The sequence below is a fragment of the Hemitrygon akajei genome, chromosome 13, assembly GCF_048418815.1.
Source record: "Hemitrygon akajei chromosome 13, sHemAka1.3, whole genome shotgun sequence".
NCBI lineage: Eukaryota > Metazoa > Chordata > Chondrichthyes > Myliobatiformes > Dasyatidae > Hemitrygon > Hemitrygon akajei.
The window spans coordinates 100,093,434-100,111,985 of NC_133136.1; the positions used below are offsets into that span (position 1 = coordinate 100,093,434).

Genomic DNA, 18,552 nt, shown 5'->3' on the forward strand with positions numbered 1-18,552 from the left:
ATGGATGGCAGATTTCCTCCCTGAAGGACTTTGTTCAAATAGAATAAGTTTTACAACAATTTGGCAGTTTTAATCATTATCATTACTAATGACAGTTGGTGTTCTAGTTCCCAAATTCAGAATATTAGCTGAATTTAAATTTCAAAGCTAACTTCGTAGATTTGAATTTGAATCTCCAGATTGTTAGTTTATGTCACTGAATTATGAACAGGTAATTTCAACTGCTGCAACAACTCCATCTTAACCGGTTAAATAAATTATCTTAGCTCATTTGTAGGCCATTACTTTATGTGAAAGTTGACTGTTTTGTTTTTCTAAATTAAAACTGTGGGCACACATGGAAAGTAGATTGAGGCATCTTGAGAATGTGGAATGTACTTACACTAACAAATTATTTATTGATATGGCAGAATCAGGTGAACAGTTTATACTGCAAGCAAGGCACTTACTTTTATTTGTAATTATTTTATTCACATAATTAATAAAAGCATAAAAATTGCATAATCAAAGTTATGACAGAATAGTCACGTTAAGGTCAGAACTGCAGGTACTTCATTCTCTCACATGTCCCATCCCACTCTTCATTGTAAAAATAGCTGTATTGATTTTTCTAATAATTAACATTTGAAGTGACTATAATGAAAAGGAATACTACTTTTTGGATTTACAAAGTTAGACATTGAAAGTATTTCAAATCTGTATCTTTCCTTGTATGTAATTAGAAATGCAGCCCCTAAAGTTCTGGGGATTAGAGCACAACGCTACTTTGCAAAGAAGTTTATGATTAAATACAATGATGCAAATATTTTATGGGTATTACAATGCAGAATGATACAAAATATATTAACTATGTAAGAAGGCCTTCCCTATCATTTTGCTTTCTTATTTTAAATCCTTGGTCACTTACTGATGGCTATGAATGAATATGAGTTTGGTGCTAAGGACTACAAGCTTGATAATTTGTTGGTATTTCCAACAAATTGACGAATTATATAAATAATTTACCGGTAGTCTTCATCAGCCCTGCAGCATCACAGACAAATGATCTACAATGTTGTGCTACAAAACTGATTGAGGCAATAACTGAAGTACAATTAATGTAATCACTGATTTTTACAACCTGCTGCTCTCCTCTTGCCAACCATGCACAACAGAAAATTGCTGAACTGGTGATACAGGATTTCATTACAAGCATTGTTTACTCTCTTTCACAACTCCTCTAAATACTTATTATTTTCCTTCTTTCCTGTAAAATAAATGATGATCTTCTTTAATTCAGTTCCTTACCCTTTCAACATGAGTTGTATTTGTTTTATATATTTCATTGTCTTTATTGTGTGTTTCACTGTATCAAGATGCATTGAATCAAGTGCCTGATAGTGTGGCAGAAATTATAAGACTTTCTGTTCACTGAAACCAAGCACTGGTTGGAGACAACTGCAACACCTCCTCTCTTCCTATAATTTATTTACTTATTTATTGAGACACAGTGTGGAATAGGCCCTCCGAGCCCTCCGAGCCACACTGTCCAGCAATCCCCCGATTTAATCCTAGCCTAATCATGGGACAATTGACAATGACCAATTAATCTACAAACTTGTATACCTTTGGACCACATGAGGAAACCAGAGCACCTGGAAGAAATGCACGCAGTCACAGGGAGAACGTACAAACTCCTTACAGACAACGACAGGAATTGATCCCAGGGCGCTGGTATGGTAAAGCGTTGTACTAACCACTATGCTCCACGCTGGCCTAATCTGCAGTTTCTTCTGATGAAGCACTGAAAAATAAATGTTGTCTATTTGAATATTTGTACTTTCAGGCACCGTTCACTGGGGGCAAAATTCCGCAAGCGTTTCACTGACCTCTACATAACTGCAGCAACTTTCTGCTGTAAGTCACACAACACGAGGTAATCTCTGCCTTTCCTGAGTTTTCAGTTTGAAAAAAGACAAAAAGGCTTGAAACCACATTAAGCAGTAATAAGTGTAGGACAAAAATGGGCATTCAATGTTGCATGTCATTCTGTACCTGGGAATGCCTTTATCAGGCACTCTGGTGTCATCCAATGTACGAGCTTAAATAAAAGACATTAGGCGTTTTAAGCAAGCAAATCCAAAACTTAATACACAGTTCAGACCACTTTCCAATTACTAAATCATGACTGACTGAGGTATTTTTTAAAAAGTCAGCTTTCCGGCATCTACAGTTTGATTCTCACATGAATTTTGTTTCAGTCCAGTCACACTCGTTCTTCTAAACTTTACAGAGTGTTTTGTATTTTACGTATGCCTTTATTAACTATTAATGGCTGTTGCTAAGCCTTTTCTTCACCACACCAAGTCCACCTTTCTGGAGATGTATTTAAACTTTGACAGTTGCAGTTATCACTGATTGTCAGTCAAGTTGATGTTGCTGTTACAGCATAAAAATAGAGCAGTAACCATTTTGAGTTAGCTCTGCATTTAGTAAAGTGCATGCCGATTTTCCACCTCTTTCTGCACCATATACATATCCTTCAAATCCCCTAAAATCTTTAAAAAAAAACATCAATTGCTGTCTTGCAGAACCACAAAGATTGAGCATTCTGCTCTGGAATAACAAAGACTTACTATCCTCTCAGTGAAGGAAATTCTAGACTCAGTCATAAATGTCTCCCTGTGCCGGAGAAAACTTCCTTTCAACATTTGCCCTATCAATTGCCTTAAAGATTTGGTATGATTCAACTAATTCACCTGAATTGATCTCAACTCTAAAAATGGCGTTATTTTGAAAGGTTGTTTCTAAAATGATTTTGTATCACTTAATGCTGTGCTTAAAAAAATTAACCATGGTACTATATTACATGTATATCACATTTATAGATGATATAAAAGGAAGATTAATCATCAATTGTATCTGACATACAAGTGTGCATATCTGAACAGTAACAACAAACGCTGTTGTGAAGTAAATTCAGCATCATATCCAATAATAATCATTCAGACAGTCTAAGCACACTGACAAGACAGAGCAATGTTCACAGTAAGCAGGCAATTCAGAACTGCGATTCATTCATTGTTTCTTCTTATAGCTTTGCATCCATGAAAGAAAGACATGCTTGATTTAATTAATTAAATACAAAAAATAAAAAAGTAGATTTTCTCTGGTTTTGGTCCACTGTATTTCCACTACATCTTGCTAAGAATATTAAAAGTTTTGGATTTATAAAGAGCACCTGCAGCAATTGTTGGCCATTATCTTTGGCAACTGACATCAATACTTACAAAGAGGGTACTTAATAGCAGGTTTTGTAGCCAGACTTATCAAATTGCTCTGCTTTCCCTTGCTACACACTAGGACCACTCATTTGTTGGCAGGATGAAACAATTAACAATAAAACACCTGAAAGATTTATTTCTGGGTAGCAAAATGTGATTTGTTACTGTCCATGTTCTTGATACGTCAGTGAAAGGACAATAACTGAAATCCAATGTAATAGCATAAACAGCCGAGAGTACTGAATACCATCAGTTCTATACATTATAAACTGAATGCAATAATGCCAACTGTTTTATTATCAGTGATACTTCCACTAAAACTATAGAGTTACTATAAAACAGTAAATATTAGATTTCTGGTAAGTTCAAAATAGTTTTCCTCTTAAGAAAACTCAAGTGCTGTCAACAAAAGTTGCAAAATTAAAAGATTTATAATTTAAACTTGTGCAGTTCTTGCTTTCCCTTTCTCTTGTAACGGTGAATGATAAGGCATCGCTTGCAATCGGTTGAGGCAGGTCTTAGGTGAGAAGTTGACGGATTTCTTTGTGTACATAACAGAGGAAATCCACGTAAGAAGCTCCTCCGTGGATCCCTTTATCTTCTACTAGGAACTGCCTGAAAATCCCCTCCGATTTTTCTTTTTGCTTTAATATTATCAGCTGTAGATGAAAAGAAGAGACAATCAAACCTAAAACTTCGGGCTGCAGAATTTGTAGAAAACATTCAATAAACTGTGACATGATATGAATTTGTAACAGTATGAATATCATTTTTTTCTGAAAGGAATGTTACATCTTAGTTTTGCTTAAAAAATCAAGAAAACTTAACTTGGAACATCCAGATTAAAATTGAGAGATAACAACAAAGAATTTTTAACAAATTTTAAATTTGGGACATTTCAAGCAGATCTAGAAACTGTTATACACCATGTAAATTAGTTCTAATAATTAAAATGCAAACGTTATAGGGCACAGTGTAAATATTTAAAAATAGATTTTTCAAGTATTTTCTTTAAAATCTCTGAGTTTGATTTATATTGAAGGGAATATATCCTGGAAATACTAAAACCCAGTGAAACACTTCCACAATCACCATCAGCATTGGTGCACAACAAGACTGTGTGCGTAGCCTTCCACTCTACTTGCTTTATACTTATAACTGTCTGGCTAAGTACAGTTCCAATGCCATATTTAAGTCTGTTGACAACACCATTGTTAGTTGGCTGGATCAAAGGGAGTGACAAATCAGCACATAGGAGGGAGATTGAAAATCTGGCTAAATGATGCCAACCTCTCACGTAACGTCAGTAAAACCAAGGAGTTGATTATTGATGATGGGGGAAGGAAAGGGGTCCATGAGACAGTTCTCATCTTCACTGTACGTGGATCAGAGGTGATCAGAGGGTGGAGAGGGTCAGCAATTTAAAATTCCTTGACATTATAATTTCAGCAGATCTGTCCTGGGTCCGCACATAAGTGCCGTTTCCAAGAAGGCATGGCAATGTCTCTACTTTCTTAGAAGTTTGTGAAAATTCAGTATATCATCTAAAACCTTGACAAAATTCTATAGATGTACAGTGGAGAATATACTGACTGGTTGCATCACAGCCTGATATATTGGAACCCATAATATAGGTTTATATATTACAAATGAGAGGCACAAAACCTGGAGGAACATTTTGAAATTCCGGACCCCCAGATAAACTTGGTGGATAAAATAGTATCATTTTCAGAGCTTCCTGTCCCAGGTTCTACTTCCTGACAGATTTTGCCCAGTTAGAAAGAAAGCTCAAGATGTACAAACAAGCTGGATGAACTCAGCAGGTCAGGCAGCATCCACTGAAATGAGCAGTCAACGTTTCGGGCCAAGACCCTTCAAAGCTGACATTTCTCCCTGCTTAAGTCTCATGACCTGGGGACAGATCTGCCTAAATAAGACAATATTCCCCAACATCGTTTGTGTGTCCTGCTCACCTATTTTATTTATATAGCAAAAGGACTCTGATGCGAAGAGAGCAACATTGACAAGTATGATTGACCCCTATTGTACAGTCTGCATGTGGTTTTAACCATTTGGAGACAAGTCAAAAGCAGATACAGAAATAAAGCATTTATTTTAGTGGTGGAATATAAATAATTAATTTGTTTACCATCTTTAAGGAGTCAAATTTAATCTCTAGCACATTCCCAACAAATATTCAAGAATATTGGAATCCAGTCATTAAGAGGCCACCTTAGGTAGGAAACTACAATTTACAGAAAATTGGGGATCCCTCAGTAGTAAGGTAGATATGTCACATTTCAGGAAAGTCAGGGGTCCAGGCTAGGGGAAGACTTAAACATTCCTTTTATTTCTTATCCTCGAATAAAGCAAAAAGTTTATCAGCTTCCAGTCCTCTTCAGCTAAAACTTCATCTGGTGAGGAATGCATGCTGCCTCCTCCACTCAAGCATGTAAACATTATACTTGAGGTCAATGATGCCAAAGTATTTCAAATTACTTTTTTATTAATCAATTCAGCTGGGTTTGGAAATGTGATTTAGTTGGCTAGTATTGGCTCTGCCTATTGCAATCTCACCTTTTATCATTTAAACTTTTGGGGCACAGTGTAAGTCTGTACTGAAGGGTAGAGTTAATGCACTGGTAGGTAACATAACTTAAAACCATCAATTGGAATAAGAAATCAATAATTATAAGAGATCTGAAAAAATCTGAACAAAAAACATAAACTTTAACATTTCTGCTTACTTTCATGGAATAAGGGCTCTGGCTTCTTATATTGTCAATGATCATTCGAATCTTCTTTGAACATGGGTTGTCCAGTTCCGGTAATTTTGTCTGCAAGGAAGTGAATATTCAAAGGTCAAAAGTTTGAGCAGATTTTCCAAGTGATTGTCTACAGTCAAATTGAGTGTGAACCCCTCATTTCGCTTCTCACTTTAGTGTTAATCATTAATTGTCTATACACAGTGCAAGTGAAAAAACTGAAATGAAACACTATGGCAGATATAACATAAAGTTTTTCCCCACATACTCCTGTATTTCTAATGCTTGAATGTTATCCGACCATGAGAGTCAACGAACTATTTATTGAACAAGACAGTATCAGCCAATGTGTTGGAAGGGCGGGGTGTATAATTCAGGGCATGTAGTCTACTGTACAATAACTTTACTCATAGACTAGTTGGGCCAAACTTACCCTTTGGTCCAACTGTTCTATGGCAACCATCTTCCAAATCTCTCTCCTTCCACATACTTATCCAAATGCTTCTTAAATATTGCAATTGTACTCACCTCAACCACTTCCTCTGGCAGCTCATTTCAGGTGCTCACTACCATCTGTATAAAGAAGTTAACTTTCAGGTCCCTTTTAAACCATTCCCCTCTTATCTTCAATCTGTCCCTTCTAGTTTTGAACAATGCAACCCTATACAAAGGAATATGACTGTCCACCTTATCCACACACGTCATGATTTTATAACCTTCTGTGAGGTCATGCCTCATTGCCCTGAACTCCTGGGAATACAAGTCCAGTATCTCCAACTTGTCTCTGTAGCTCAGGCAGCACCCTCCCCAGCTTGACAATATCTTCCTTATAACAGGGCCACCAAAACTGTACACAATATTCCAAGTTTGGTCTCTCCAATAACTTGTATAACTACAAAATACTTTCCCTACTTCTAGGCTCAATGCTCTGACTGATGAAGGCCAGCACAGTGAACCTCTCTACTTGTGTGGTCACTTTCAGAGAATTGTGCACTTATATTGCAAGGTCTTTTTGTTTCACAATACTAGTTAGTACCCTTCCATTCTCTGTAATAAGTCTATCCTAGTTTAAATATCCAAAATGCGTAATCTCAGATGTTCCCTTCCTCAAGATCTCTTTGCAATTCACTATCAAAAATACTTCCTAATTTAGCTGCATCAGCAAGCTTGTAATAATCCCAAATACATTCATATCCAAATCATTTAGAGAAACAAAGAATAATAAACATCCCACACTGACTCCTAGAGCACCATGCCAGACTCAGGCCCTCAGTCACAGAACTGAACTTCAACCATCACCTTTGCTGATCTGAAACCACCTCGCAGACTCATGTGACTTAATCTTCCAGCTCAGCTTGTCATGTGGAAACCTGTAAAAGGCCTTACTGAAGTCCATATAGACAACTTCCATTGCTGTATCTTCATTTATCCTCTTAGTTACTCCTTCAAAAAACTCCAAAGGATTCATCAGAAATGGCCTCATGTGCACAAAACCAAGCTAACTATTCTTGATCAGGCCTTGACTATCCAAGAGACAGAAGATCTTGTCCCCAAATTTCCTATGCTAACTTCTCTATAGCTGAAGTCAGACTCACCAGTCTGTAGCTTCTTGGCCTGATATTGTTACCCTTCTTGAACAATGGAACAACATTAGCTTCCCTCCAGTCTTCTGAAACCTTGCTAATGACTAATGATGAAGCAACTATCTCTACAAGGGCTACTGTGATTTCTTCCTTGGCCTTCCATAAGGTCCAGGGGTGCACTTAGTCAGGCCCTGGGGATTTGCCCACATTAACATACTTATAGGCTGCAATACCTCCTTCCTCTTAAATGTATATTATCCAAACCTCACTATTTATTACCCGCATTTGTTTGATATCCATATTTTCCTTAGTAAACACTAAGGAGAAATAGCCAATGAAAGTCTTAGCCAATTCCTGTGGCTCCACACATAGGCAACCTTGATGGTCTTTAAAAGGACCTAGTCACCTTTCTTTCCAGTTAATATAACTGAAGAGCCTCTGGGATAATCTTTGACCCTTCCAACCAATTCCATCTCATGCCCTCTTTGTGCTATCCTGAATTCCCTCTCCTCTTTTCTTAAACCTTTTATATTTGTTGAGGGATTCACCTGTACCCAGCTGCCTAAAGTCACTGTGTGCTACCTTCTTTTTCCTTACCAGAGCCACAATATCTCTCGTCAATCAGGGTTCCCTGAACCTGGTATGTTTACCTTTCACTCTAATGGGAACAAGTTGCCCCTTAAACTCTTAAAAACCTGCCAACAGTTCCTTTGCCTTTAAATAAAGTTACCCAGTCATCCCCACTAGATCCTCAAAGTTGACTATGTTCCGGTCAGGACTTTAACCTGTGGATCTGTTCTACTATTTTTTTCAATAGCTATTTTTAAACTAACAGAATACTCTATGACCAGTCTGTTTAAATGGCACAGAAACAACTACAACTTCTCTCAATAAAAGCAACATAATTTCTCCTCAAAAAAATTCTTCTCTGTTGTTTCCCTCTTGTGTGCATGAGTAAAGGAAACATCTGACACTTCCTGTCATGCGAGTGCAATATACTTCCACAGTTTAGCAATCTAAATACTGAAGTCAATAAAAGAGACATTGAATTTTAAAAAATCACCAGAAAGGATGACAAGGTCTGTTGTAATGTGAGTATTATTAAAAGTAAGTTAATACTAATCAGAAGCTGTTGGTAACAAGAGGCCGGTTCCGGGTTGCCGGGGCATTGTATATAGTTCCACCACCAGGCTGTATGAGTTACCTGAAAGCCTCTGTATTGTAAATATCATTTTCCATCCCAGATAAAGATGTTCTTTTGGCTATGAAATTGTCGAGTGGTCTTTTGTAAAGTAGAAGTTACCACAAGGTCACCTAGATTGTTTCTGAGCTTGCTAAAATCTCCTAATTTCTGCTCATGCAGAATACTTGCACCCCAAAAGATTTGTGAGAATCAGTAGAGCCTGTGGTAATCCAGAGGTCCAGGTCAGTAGTAAAGAGAGATCTGACACCAATGTGAAAGGTTAGTTAAATAAATCTTGGGAAGGGGTGGGGCAATAGAAACCAGTACCAAAAAGCCATCAAGCACTCAAGTGCTTCACTCATGCCCTGAAGCAAAGGAAAAACCCACCATGTTTTCCAAATGTAGATGGGTACTAATTGTCTGCTCTGTCTTCCTTTAAATGTATTCTTAAATGAGTTTATGAACTCTTCAGAAGTTTTCAATCAACTATAATTTTCCTTTCCCACCTCAATGTCTCCATTTCTTCTTCTTCTTCTGTGAAGCACTTTGTATCCCCATTCACATTAAAATCATGGACATGCAAGTTGAGGGACTATCAGCAATATTTCATTTCACTGCTGGATTAGTTAAGGACAACATTTTGCTGATGAGAGCATGCATATGGACAGGAATTCAGATGAAGCAATGAGGCTTGGATATAACAAGAATTCAGCTGAGCCACAAGCCATGGGCTTTATAATGCTACTGGTATAGGATTTTCATGAACTGCTTCCGCTGTGCCAAAATAAGGCTGCTGAAATTACAACTTTATTTTGCTTATCTGTATATGGAATGTTTTCCATGCTTTTTGGTCTGTGTACGGGATGGGGTGGGGGGCAGTGGGAAGGTGAGAACACTCCAAGGAGATCCCCAGCCCCTGCATCTATGATTAAAATTGCAGATTCTCAGCAAATAGACACGTTCTGACTAACCTCTACAAGTATTATTAAAGTTACTACATATCATTTTTGTAATACATTCCCTCCAAGAAGATAATTTGGTTTAGCCAATGAGGGAGGGATAAATAACTTTTTGTTAGTTATGTCATATACTGTACATATATTTTAATGACTTTTCATACATTACTCACCAACTCAGTGTTGATATGTGCAAAGGAGGGTACATTAAAAATGCCTTGAATCAGTTCAGGTGGTGAGTTCAATCCCAGCCACAGAAACATATTTATTCCATTTGCCAATAAAAATATTCCTCCATCTTCTAAACGTTCCTCTGAGCAACGGACAGCTGCAGGAATGTCTTCACTGTTTACATCCATTTTGTGCTGTCATGAAAAGGACAAGTGTTCAGTTGTGTTATTGTTTGGAAACACTGGAACAAGAGGCCATTAAACCTCCCGAATCTATTATACCATAAAACGGAATTGCTGCTGAAGTGCAGGATAACTATATTTGCCTTAGTTCGAGATTCTATAATAATCTTGTCTAAGAAAAAGACTATTGACTGCAGTTTTGACATTTTTAGTTAACCTTCTAATTAGTTTCTTTGAGATAACATGTTCCTAATTTCCACTTAAGTTTTGCATGAGAAGTTTATCTTGATATAATTCTAATGATGTGTCCTTATTTCAAATTTCCTTACAAAGCCGAACTGTTTCTCACTTGCTCGTTCAGCTGCTTTAATAGTCTTAAGAATATCCTTCATATACCAATCCCCAGAGACTGGAAGCCCAGTTTGTGTAACCCATTCTTATAACTTATCTCCGATAGTCTAGATGCTGCCTAGCCTGCTGTGTTCTACCAGCATTTTGTGTGTGTTGTTGTTCCAATAGTCTATGTTGACATTCAAGGTAATCTTCACAACTTTCTTCAAACCTTACTAAGACTCATGCACTGCTGCTGGGCACTTTAATAAAATGTACATCGGTTCTTTCCAACATTTATGATTCTGTTATGAGTATGTTGATTTTGTCTTTTGAAGTATTCATTTATTGGCTAACATACAGTACTGTGCAAAATTCTTAGGCACATATAAATGATTAGGGTGCCTAACACTTTTGCATAATACTTTATTTGTCAATATAGAGTAGAGAGCAAGACTGTAAATCTGGTGGGAGCAAAGGATGTTGGTAATGGTGAGGGTGGATCACCATGGGAGGGTTAGAAAACAGGGTGCAGAGAAGGAGTGCCCGAGGAGGGGTATGGCACTGGTGAATATACATCTGCCCCTGAGACACCAAGCAAGCTCATTTGATTCCAAACTATCGGTTTACTAATCATTACAGAATGTCTCTCTGGTGCTTCCCATTCACTCCCCTCTCCTTTCCTTTCCTTTTTCCCACCCTACCCCTGCCCTCTTCCCACACTCAGCCCACAATAGAGACCATATAAGAATCAGGCGTATCATTACTCATAGATGTCATGAAAGTTGCTTTTTCTGACTAAGACTTGCACAGTACTGTGTAAACCTAGAAGTCAAGCCAAGCCAAGTCACATTGTCATTTTGACCATAACTGCTGGTACAGTACATAGTAAAAATGAGACAATGTTTTTCAGGACCATGGTGTTACATGATACAGTATACATAGAATTTCCATTGTGACAGAAATGGAACTGTAACACTATTACTACACCCCCAATTTTGGTGTCATCTGCAAATCTGCTGATCTAGTTTTCTGTCTTGTCATTCAGATCATTGATAATGACAGACAGCAACAGACTCAGCACCAATCCCTGTGGCACCCCACTAGTTACAGGCCTCCAGTCAGAAAATTACTCTCCACCCTTCCCACAAAGCCAATGTCTAATTCAATTTACTACCTCATCCTGAATGCCAGCCTCCCTTGCAAGACCTTGTCAAAAGTCTTGTTAAGGTCCACGTAGACAACTTCCACCGCCTTGCCTTTATCAACTTTCCCAGGAACCTCCTTAAAAATCTTTATGAGATTATTTAGATGTGACCTACCACATGCACAAAGCTATGTTGACTATCCCTAATCAGTCCTTTCCTATCCAAATATTTATATATCTGGTCCCTTAGAATACCTTCCAATAACTTCCCCACTACTGATGTTAGGCTCACCTGCCTACAATTTCCTGACTTATTCTTAGAGGCTTTCTTAAACAATGGAACAACGTTAATTATTCTCTAATTCACCAGCACCTCACATGTTGCTAACGACATTTTAAATATATCTGCTACAGCCCTTGCAATTTCTGTACCAGCCTCCCACAAGAAGGACCTTGTCAGGTCCTGGGGATATATCTAAACTAATTTATGCCAAGATAGTAAATACCTCCTCCTCTATAATCTGTATACGGTCTGCGACCTCACTGCTTTTTGTCGTAGTTCTATAGATTCTGTGTCCATCTGCCGAGTAAGTACAGATGAAAAAAATCCTAAAGAGACCTCACCCGTCTCCGTGGGATCCATGCATAAGTCTTAGGCATATTTATATAGCTAGGTTGCCTAAGACTTTTGCACAGTACCATATATTATGTCTTTCCAATTACCAAGTAACACTTAATACTACTGAGCTAATACAAAGCTAAGTACTCTTATTTCTATTTCCCAATTACTTTCCTATTTTAACCAATATACTGTACTGTGCAGAACTCTTAGGCATCCTAGGTGTACATATATGTAAATGACCTTGCTGATCTTCAATGGATCAATTTTGTTCCTTGCTATCCTTTTGCTCTTAATTTATTTCTAGAAGCCCCTGGGATTCTCCTTCACCTTGTCAGCCTGAGCACTCTTATCCCTTCTTTAAGCCTCCTTATTTCCCTCTTAAGTGTTCTCTTACATTTCCTATACTCCTCACACACCTCATTTGTGCCCTGCTGTATTTATCTGCTATTCACCTCCTTCTTCTTAATCAGGGCTTCAATATCCCTCGAAAACCAAGGTTCCCCAAGTCTGTTATCCTTGCCTTTTGTTCTGACAGGTATATTCAAAATCTGTATGCTCAAAATGTCACTTTTGAAAGCCTTCCACTCACCAAGCAGACCTTTGCCAGAAAAGCACCTGCCCCAATCCACACTTGCCAGGCTCTTTCAGAAACCATCAAAATTGGCCTTCCTCCAATTCTGGATTTCAACCTGAGGATGAGATCTATCCTTTCCTGTAATTGCCTTGTGAAGTGCTCCCCTACACAAACTTCTATCACCTGCCCTGTCTCATTCCCTAATAGGAAATCTAGTATCGCAGTCTCTCTAGTTGGGACCTCTATGTAATGATTCAGGAAACTTACCTGAACACATTTGACAAACTTGATCCCAGACAGCCCTTTTACAGTACGGAAGTCACAATCTCGTTTCTTGCAACAGTCTACGATCTCTCTCCAAATTTACCCCTCTAAATCACTGCAGACTATTGGGTGGTCTATAGTATAATCCTATTAACATGGTCATCCCTTTTTTATTCCTCCATTCTACCCATATAACCTCAGCAAATGAATTCTCCAGTCTGTCCTGTCTGAACACTGCTGTGACAGTTTCCCTGACTAGCAATGCCACCACTCACACTTTAATCCCTCTCGCTCTATCACATCTAAAACAACGAAACCCCGGAACACTGAGCTAACAGTCCTGCCCCTCCTGCAGCCAAGTCTCACTAATGACTATAATGTCATAATTCCATGTGCTGATCCATGCCCCAAGCTCATCCACCTTTCTTATAATACTCCGTACATTGAATTGTACACAACTCAGAACATTAGTCCCACCATCCTCAAACTTCCGACTCCTGACTTTGTATGTAGGCTTAACAACATCTCTGAGAAACAACCACTATGTTGGGCCACTGTTGATGTGAGGAAGCCCAGGTCAACCCACACAAAGCTGCAGGGCCCTACAATGTACCTGGCCACGTGCTCAGAGACTGTGCAGCCAGTTAGTGAACATTCTCACTGACATCTCCAACATCTCCCTGGATCAGACCACTGTACCTGTAGGTTTCAGTGCCCAAGATGCTGATTGTATCCTGCCCCAGTGCCTCATGGCGTCGAATTCAGATATAATGAAATGCTTTGAGTGGCTGGTCATGAATTGCATTAAATCCTGCCTTCTGATCATATTGGACCCCTGCCAGTTTGTATATTGCCAAAATTGTTCCACCGATGATGCCATAGCCTTTGCCTTTTACGTAGCCCTGTCTCAACTGGACAATTGTGCTTGTTATGCCAGAATGAGGTTTCAAGGCACTTGGAGACTAATGATAAAGTAAGTCAAAGTCATCATGGTTTTTGTAGAGGGAAATCTTGCCTGACAAACCTGCTAGACTTTTTTTGATGAAGTAACAAGCAGGGTGGACAAGGAGAGGTAGTGGATGCCATTTACTTGGATTTTCAGAAGACATTTGATAAGGTTGCTTAACAAGATAAAACCCTGTGGTATACAGGAAAGGTACTGGCGTGGATAGAGGAATGGCTGACAAGCAGGAGGCAGCGAGTGGAAATAAAAGGGGCCTTTTCTGGTAGGCTGCTGGTGACTAGGGGTGTTCCTCAGGGGTCAGTATTAGGACTGCTACTTTTCACTTTTTGTCAATGATTTGGACAATGGAATTGATGGCTTTGTGGCAAAGTTTGCTGATGATACGAAAATAGGTGGAGGCTTAGATAGTGCTGAGGAAGCAATGCAATTGCAGCAGGACTTAGACGAATTATAAGAATGTGCATAAAAATTTGGCCACGGAAATACAGTGTTGCGGTCTATTATCTACATGGGGAGAAGGTTAAATCTGCATCTGAAGTGCAGAGAGACTTAGGAGTCTGTGTGCAAGACACTCAAAAGTTTAATTTACAGGTTGAGTCTGTGGTAAAGAAGGCAAACACAATGTGGCATTTATTTCAAGGGGAATAGAATATAAAAGCAAGGAGATAATGCTGAGCCTTTATAAGACACTAGTCAGGAGGATTTTGTTTTAGCCAGAGAGTAGTAAATCTGTGGAATGCTCTGCCTCAGACTGCAATAGAAGGCAAGTCCATGGATATATTTAATGCCGAAGTTCGTTTCCTGATCCATCTGGGCATCAAAGGATATGGTGAGAGGTCAGGTGTATGGGATTGAGTGGGATCTGGGATCAGCCGTGATGGAATGGCAGAGCAGACTCGATGGGCTGAATGGCCTAATTCTGCTCTTATGTCTTATGGTCTAATGCAGTTCATAGACTTAAGTTCTGCTTTCGATATAATCATACCCCAGAAGCTGGTGGGAAAACTGTCCATGTTGGGTTTCAATCCATCCCCCTGTAACTGGATCATCAACTTCCTGACAGTCTGAATTGGCAGCAGCATCTCTGGCTCCGCTCCACAGTGCTAACGCACGACTGTACTGCCAAATCACATCATTAGGTTTGTTAATGACACCACGGCAACGGTGAAGAAACAGCATGCAGAGAGGAGTTAGAGCAGCTTGCGGACTGGTGTGAAACTAACAACCTGAGTCTCGACATGGACAAGGCAAAGATGAGACTGTGAGCTTCAGGAGGGTACAGGCTGACCGCTTCCTATGGCACACCCATGGCTTTTCCACGGGGAGATTCAGCAGCACCAAGTTTCTTGTCGTGAACAATTCTATCAAACCTTGCCTGGTCCCGCAGCACCAACTCTTTAGCCAAGACAGCACTGCAGTGCATCCACTTCCTGAGGCAACTGAGACTCCTTGCCCCCCACCCACCCAATCTCACCACATTTACTAGAGCACCATTGAGAGTGCCCTGACGAGCTGCATCACTCTCTGATATGAGAGTTGCAATGCACCAGATCGCAAGACCCTGTGACATCATAAGGGTCTCTCTCTCCTTCCCCAGTGAGGACATATATGTGCCTCCAGTGTGTAAAGACACTTGCCATCCTTCCCACAATCTCTGTGACCTCTTGCTGTTAGACAGAAGGTACCGCAGCATAAAAACCAGGGCTGTTAGGCTTAAAACCCTGCTGCCACCCACACATTTATATACCCTGTCTAAATGCCCAGCTGCCTCACACCCTCCCCCACCCTCCCAACACACAGACACACTCTCATCCTGTACAGGTCACTTTTCATCTTTTATTGCTGCTGTTCTACGACTGTTTGTTTTATTAGAGTCGTGTCAGTAACATTATACTGTCTCACATAAATGTCCACCTCACACTTCATGTCAGCCTTCAAGCCCTGTCACTCAGGGACTTGTGCTAATACTATTTTGTGATTGTGTGTGACTCTGTGTGCTGTGTTTTGCGCCCTGATTGCAGAAGAATGAGATTTGTTTAGTTGTCTATGTGTCTATGGTTGAATGAGAATCCACTTGAACATGTTTGAATACTGAGGGTTGGAAGAGCCCTGTTGAATTGGTATTCAATAGACTGATGCTATGCCAATTCCAAACAACTCGCCTTCCCGTGGGGGATGGAATAGGTGGTTTGAATGAAACTCTTTACTTACGATGGGAATGAGCCTTGGATAGAAAAAGAACTGTGTGCCAACCACATCCATTGAAGTAACCAGCAACCGCTGAAAGGTTCTCTCATCTGTAGCAACATCAGGATTCCCGAGTAAAACAAAATTCTTCAGGAGACAGTTCATGTAGACAGGCAGCAACTTCATGGCCTCTGGAAGGATGAGCTGACAGACAATACAAAAACATCCTTAAATGAATAACATAATTTTATATGAAAACACAGACTTTTACTTCTGCTTAACTGAGCAATAATTACTTCACAATATAGATATAATTCATGTCATGAAAAACAGAATGACATCTGCCTGCATGTAAGACTGTTAACATTCTTAATTAGCAAAGACAAGTGTTTTGAGGTCTGTTCAAGATGTGTACACAACCTGCAAGTAGCCTGATGACATTTGTGGAACATGAAGAAATGGCAGATGGAGTTTAACCCGGCCAAATGTGAAGTCTTGCACTTGGTAGGTCAAATATAAAGACACCGTACGATATTAAGGCCACGATCCTTAAGTGTTGATGAGGGTTCATGGGGTCCAAGTTCACAGCTTCCCGAAAGAGGCTACACAGATTGACGGTGGTTGTGAAGGCAGCTGGAATACCTGTCTTTATTAGTCAAGGCATTGAGTTCAAAAATCAGGAAGTTAAGTTGCAGCTTTATAAAACTCTAGTTAGGATGCATCTGGAGTTCTGGTTCAGCTTGGTTCCCCCATTATAGGTCAGATGTCAAAGCTTTGAAGAGGGTACAGAAAAGGTGTACCAGCATGCTGCCTGGTTTAGAGGACATGTGCTATAAAGAGAGGCTAGACAAACTTGGGTTTTTTTTGTAGAGTGTCGGAGGCTGAGGGGAGACCTGATAGAGGTTTATAAGATTATGAGAGGCAGAGATAGAGGAGACAGACAATTTCTTTTTCCCAGGGTTTAAATGTCTAATACCAGAGAGTAGGTGAAATGGGGTATTTCAAAGCAGTTGCAGGAGCAATTTTTGTTTTTTCACACAGTGCGTGGTGGAAGCCTGGAGTGATGGTAGTGGTAGACACATCAGTTACTTCGAGGAGGTGTTTAGAATGGAATATGAATGTGAGGGAAATGGAAGGATAGGAATATTATGTAGACAGAGGGAATAATTTAGTTGCCCTTTTCGTTACTAATTCAATTGATTCGGCGTAACATTGCAGGCTGAAGAGCCTGTGCCTATGCTGTGTTCTATGTGAACAGGGAAATAGAAAGCAACTTTATGTCTGGCTACATGTGCAAAATATACAGCCAAGGATTCCAACCTTGTACCCCCTCGAAAAATGCAGAGTCCAATTAAATTCTGTATTGTAACTGTTGTTAATTATTTTGCATTATTATGTTTAAAATCCTCATTATTGAAAATAACATTCAAAGGGGACAGTTAACTGCTGGAGAATTGTAAATATCACTCCACTCTTTAAGAAGGGAGGGACGTAGAAGAAAGCACATTATAAGTCAGTCAGCCTGACTTCAGAGGTTGGGATGATGTTGGAGACCATTACTAAGGATAATGTTTCAGGGTACTTGGAGGTGCATGATAAAGCAGGCCACAGTCAGCATGGTTTCCTATCAGGGTAAATCTTGCCTGACAAAAATGTTGGAATTCTTTGAGGAAGTAACAGGTAGGAAAGACAAAGGAGAGTCAGTGGATATTGTTTACTTGGATTTTCAGAAGGCCCTTGACAGGATCCTGCACATGAAGCTGCTTAACAAGAGAAGAGCCACGGTATTACAGCAAAGATACCAGCATGGATAGCAGATTGGCTGATTGACAGAAGGCCAATTGGGATAAAGGGAGCTTTTCTGGTTGGCTGCTGGTGACAGGTGGTCTTCTGCAGGGGTCTGTATTTTGGACAAATTCTTTTCACCTTATATGTCAACAATTTAGATGATGGAATTGATGGCTCTGTGGCCAAGTATGCAGACAGTACAAAGACAGGTGGAGGGGCAGGTAGTGTTAAAGAAGCAGGGAGATAGCAGAAGGACAGATTGGGAGAATGGGCAAAGAAATGGCAGATGGAATACAGTGTAGGGAATTGTATGGTCATGTACTTTGGTAGAAGGAAAAAAGGTGCAGACCATTTCCTAAATGGGGAGAAAATTGAAAAATCAGAGGTGTAAAGGGACCTGGAAGTCCTTGTACATGATTCCCTAAAGGTTAACTTGCAGGTTGAGTCACTGGTAAGGAAGTCAAATGCAATGTTAGCAGTCATTTTGACAAGACTAGAATATAAAATCAAGGAAATGATGCTGAGGCATTGGTCAGTTCGCACTTGGAATATTAGGAGCAGTTTTGAGCCCCT

General features: G+C 39.5%; 1 protein-coding gene across 3 annotated transcripts in view; it reads right to left on the reverse strand.

Annotated features, from left to right (window-relative positions):
• Window positions 1–449: 449 nt before the first annotated feature.
• Window positions 450–18,552, reverse strand: part of sec24d (SEC24 homolog D, COPII coat complex component) — a 178,288-nt gene continuing 160,185 nt past the window's right edge. For all 3 annotated transcript variants that reach the window (XM_073065166.1, XM_073065164.1, XM_073065165.1), the window contains 4 exons: window positions 16,216–16,395; window positions 9,924–10,115; window positions 6,011–6,100; window positions 450–3,922 (listed from right to left, as the gene is read on the reverse strand). In XM_073065166.1, the coding sequence (XP_072921267.1) occupies window positions 3,782–3,922; window positions 6,011–6,100; window positions 9,924–10,115; window positions 16,216–16,395 (603 nt within the window). In that variant the 3' untranslated portion in view covers window positions 450–3,781. The remainder of the gene's footprint in view (window positions 3,923–6,010; window positions 6,101–9,923; window positions 10,116–16,215; window positions 16,396–18,552) is intronic.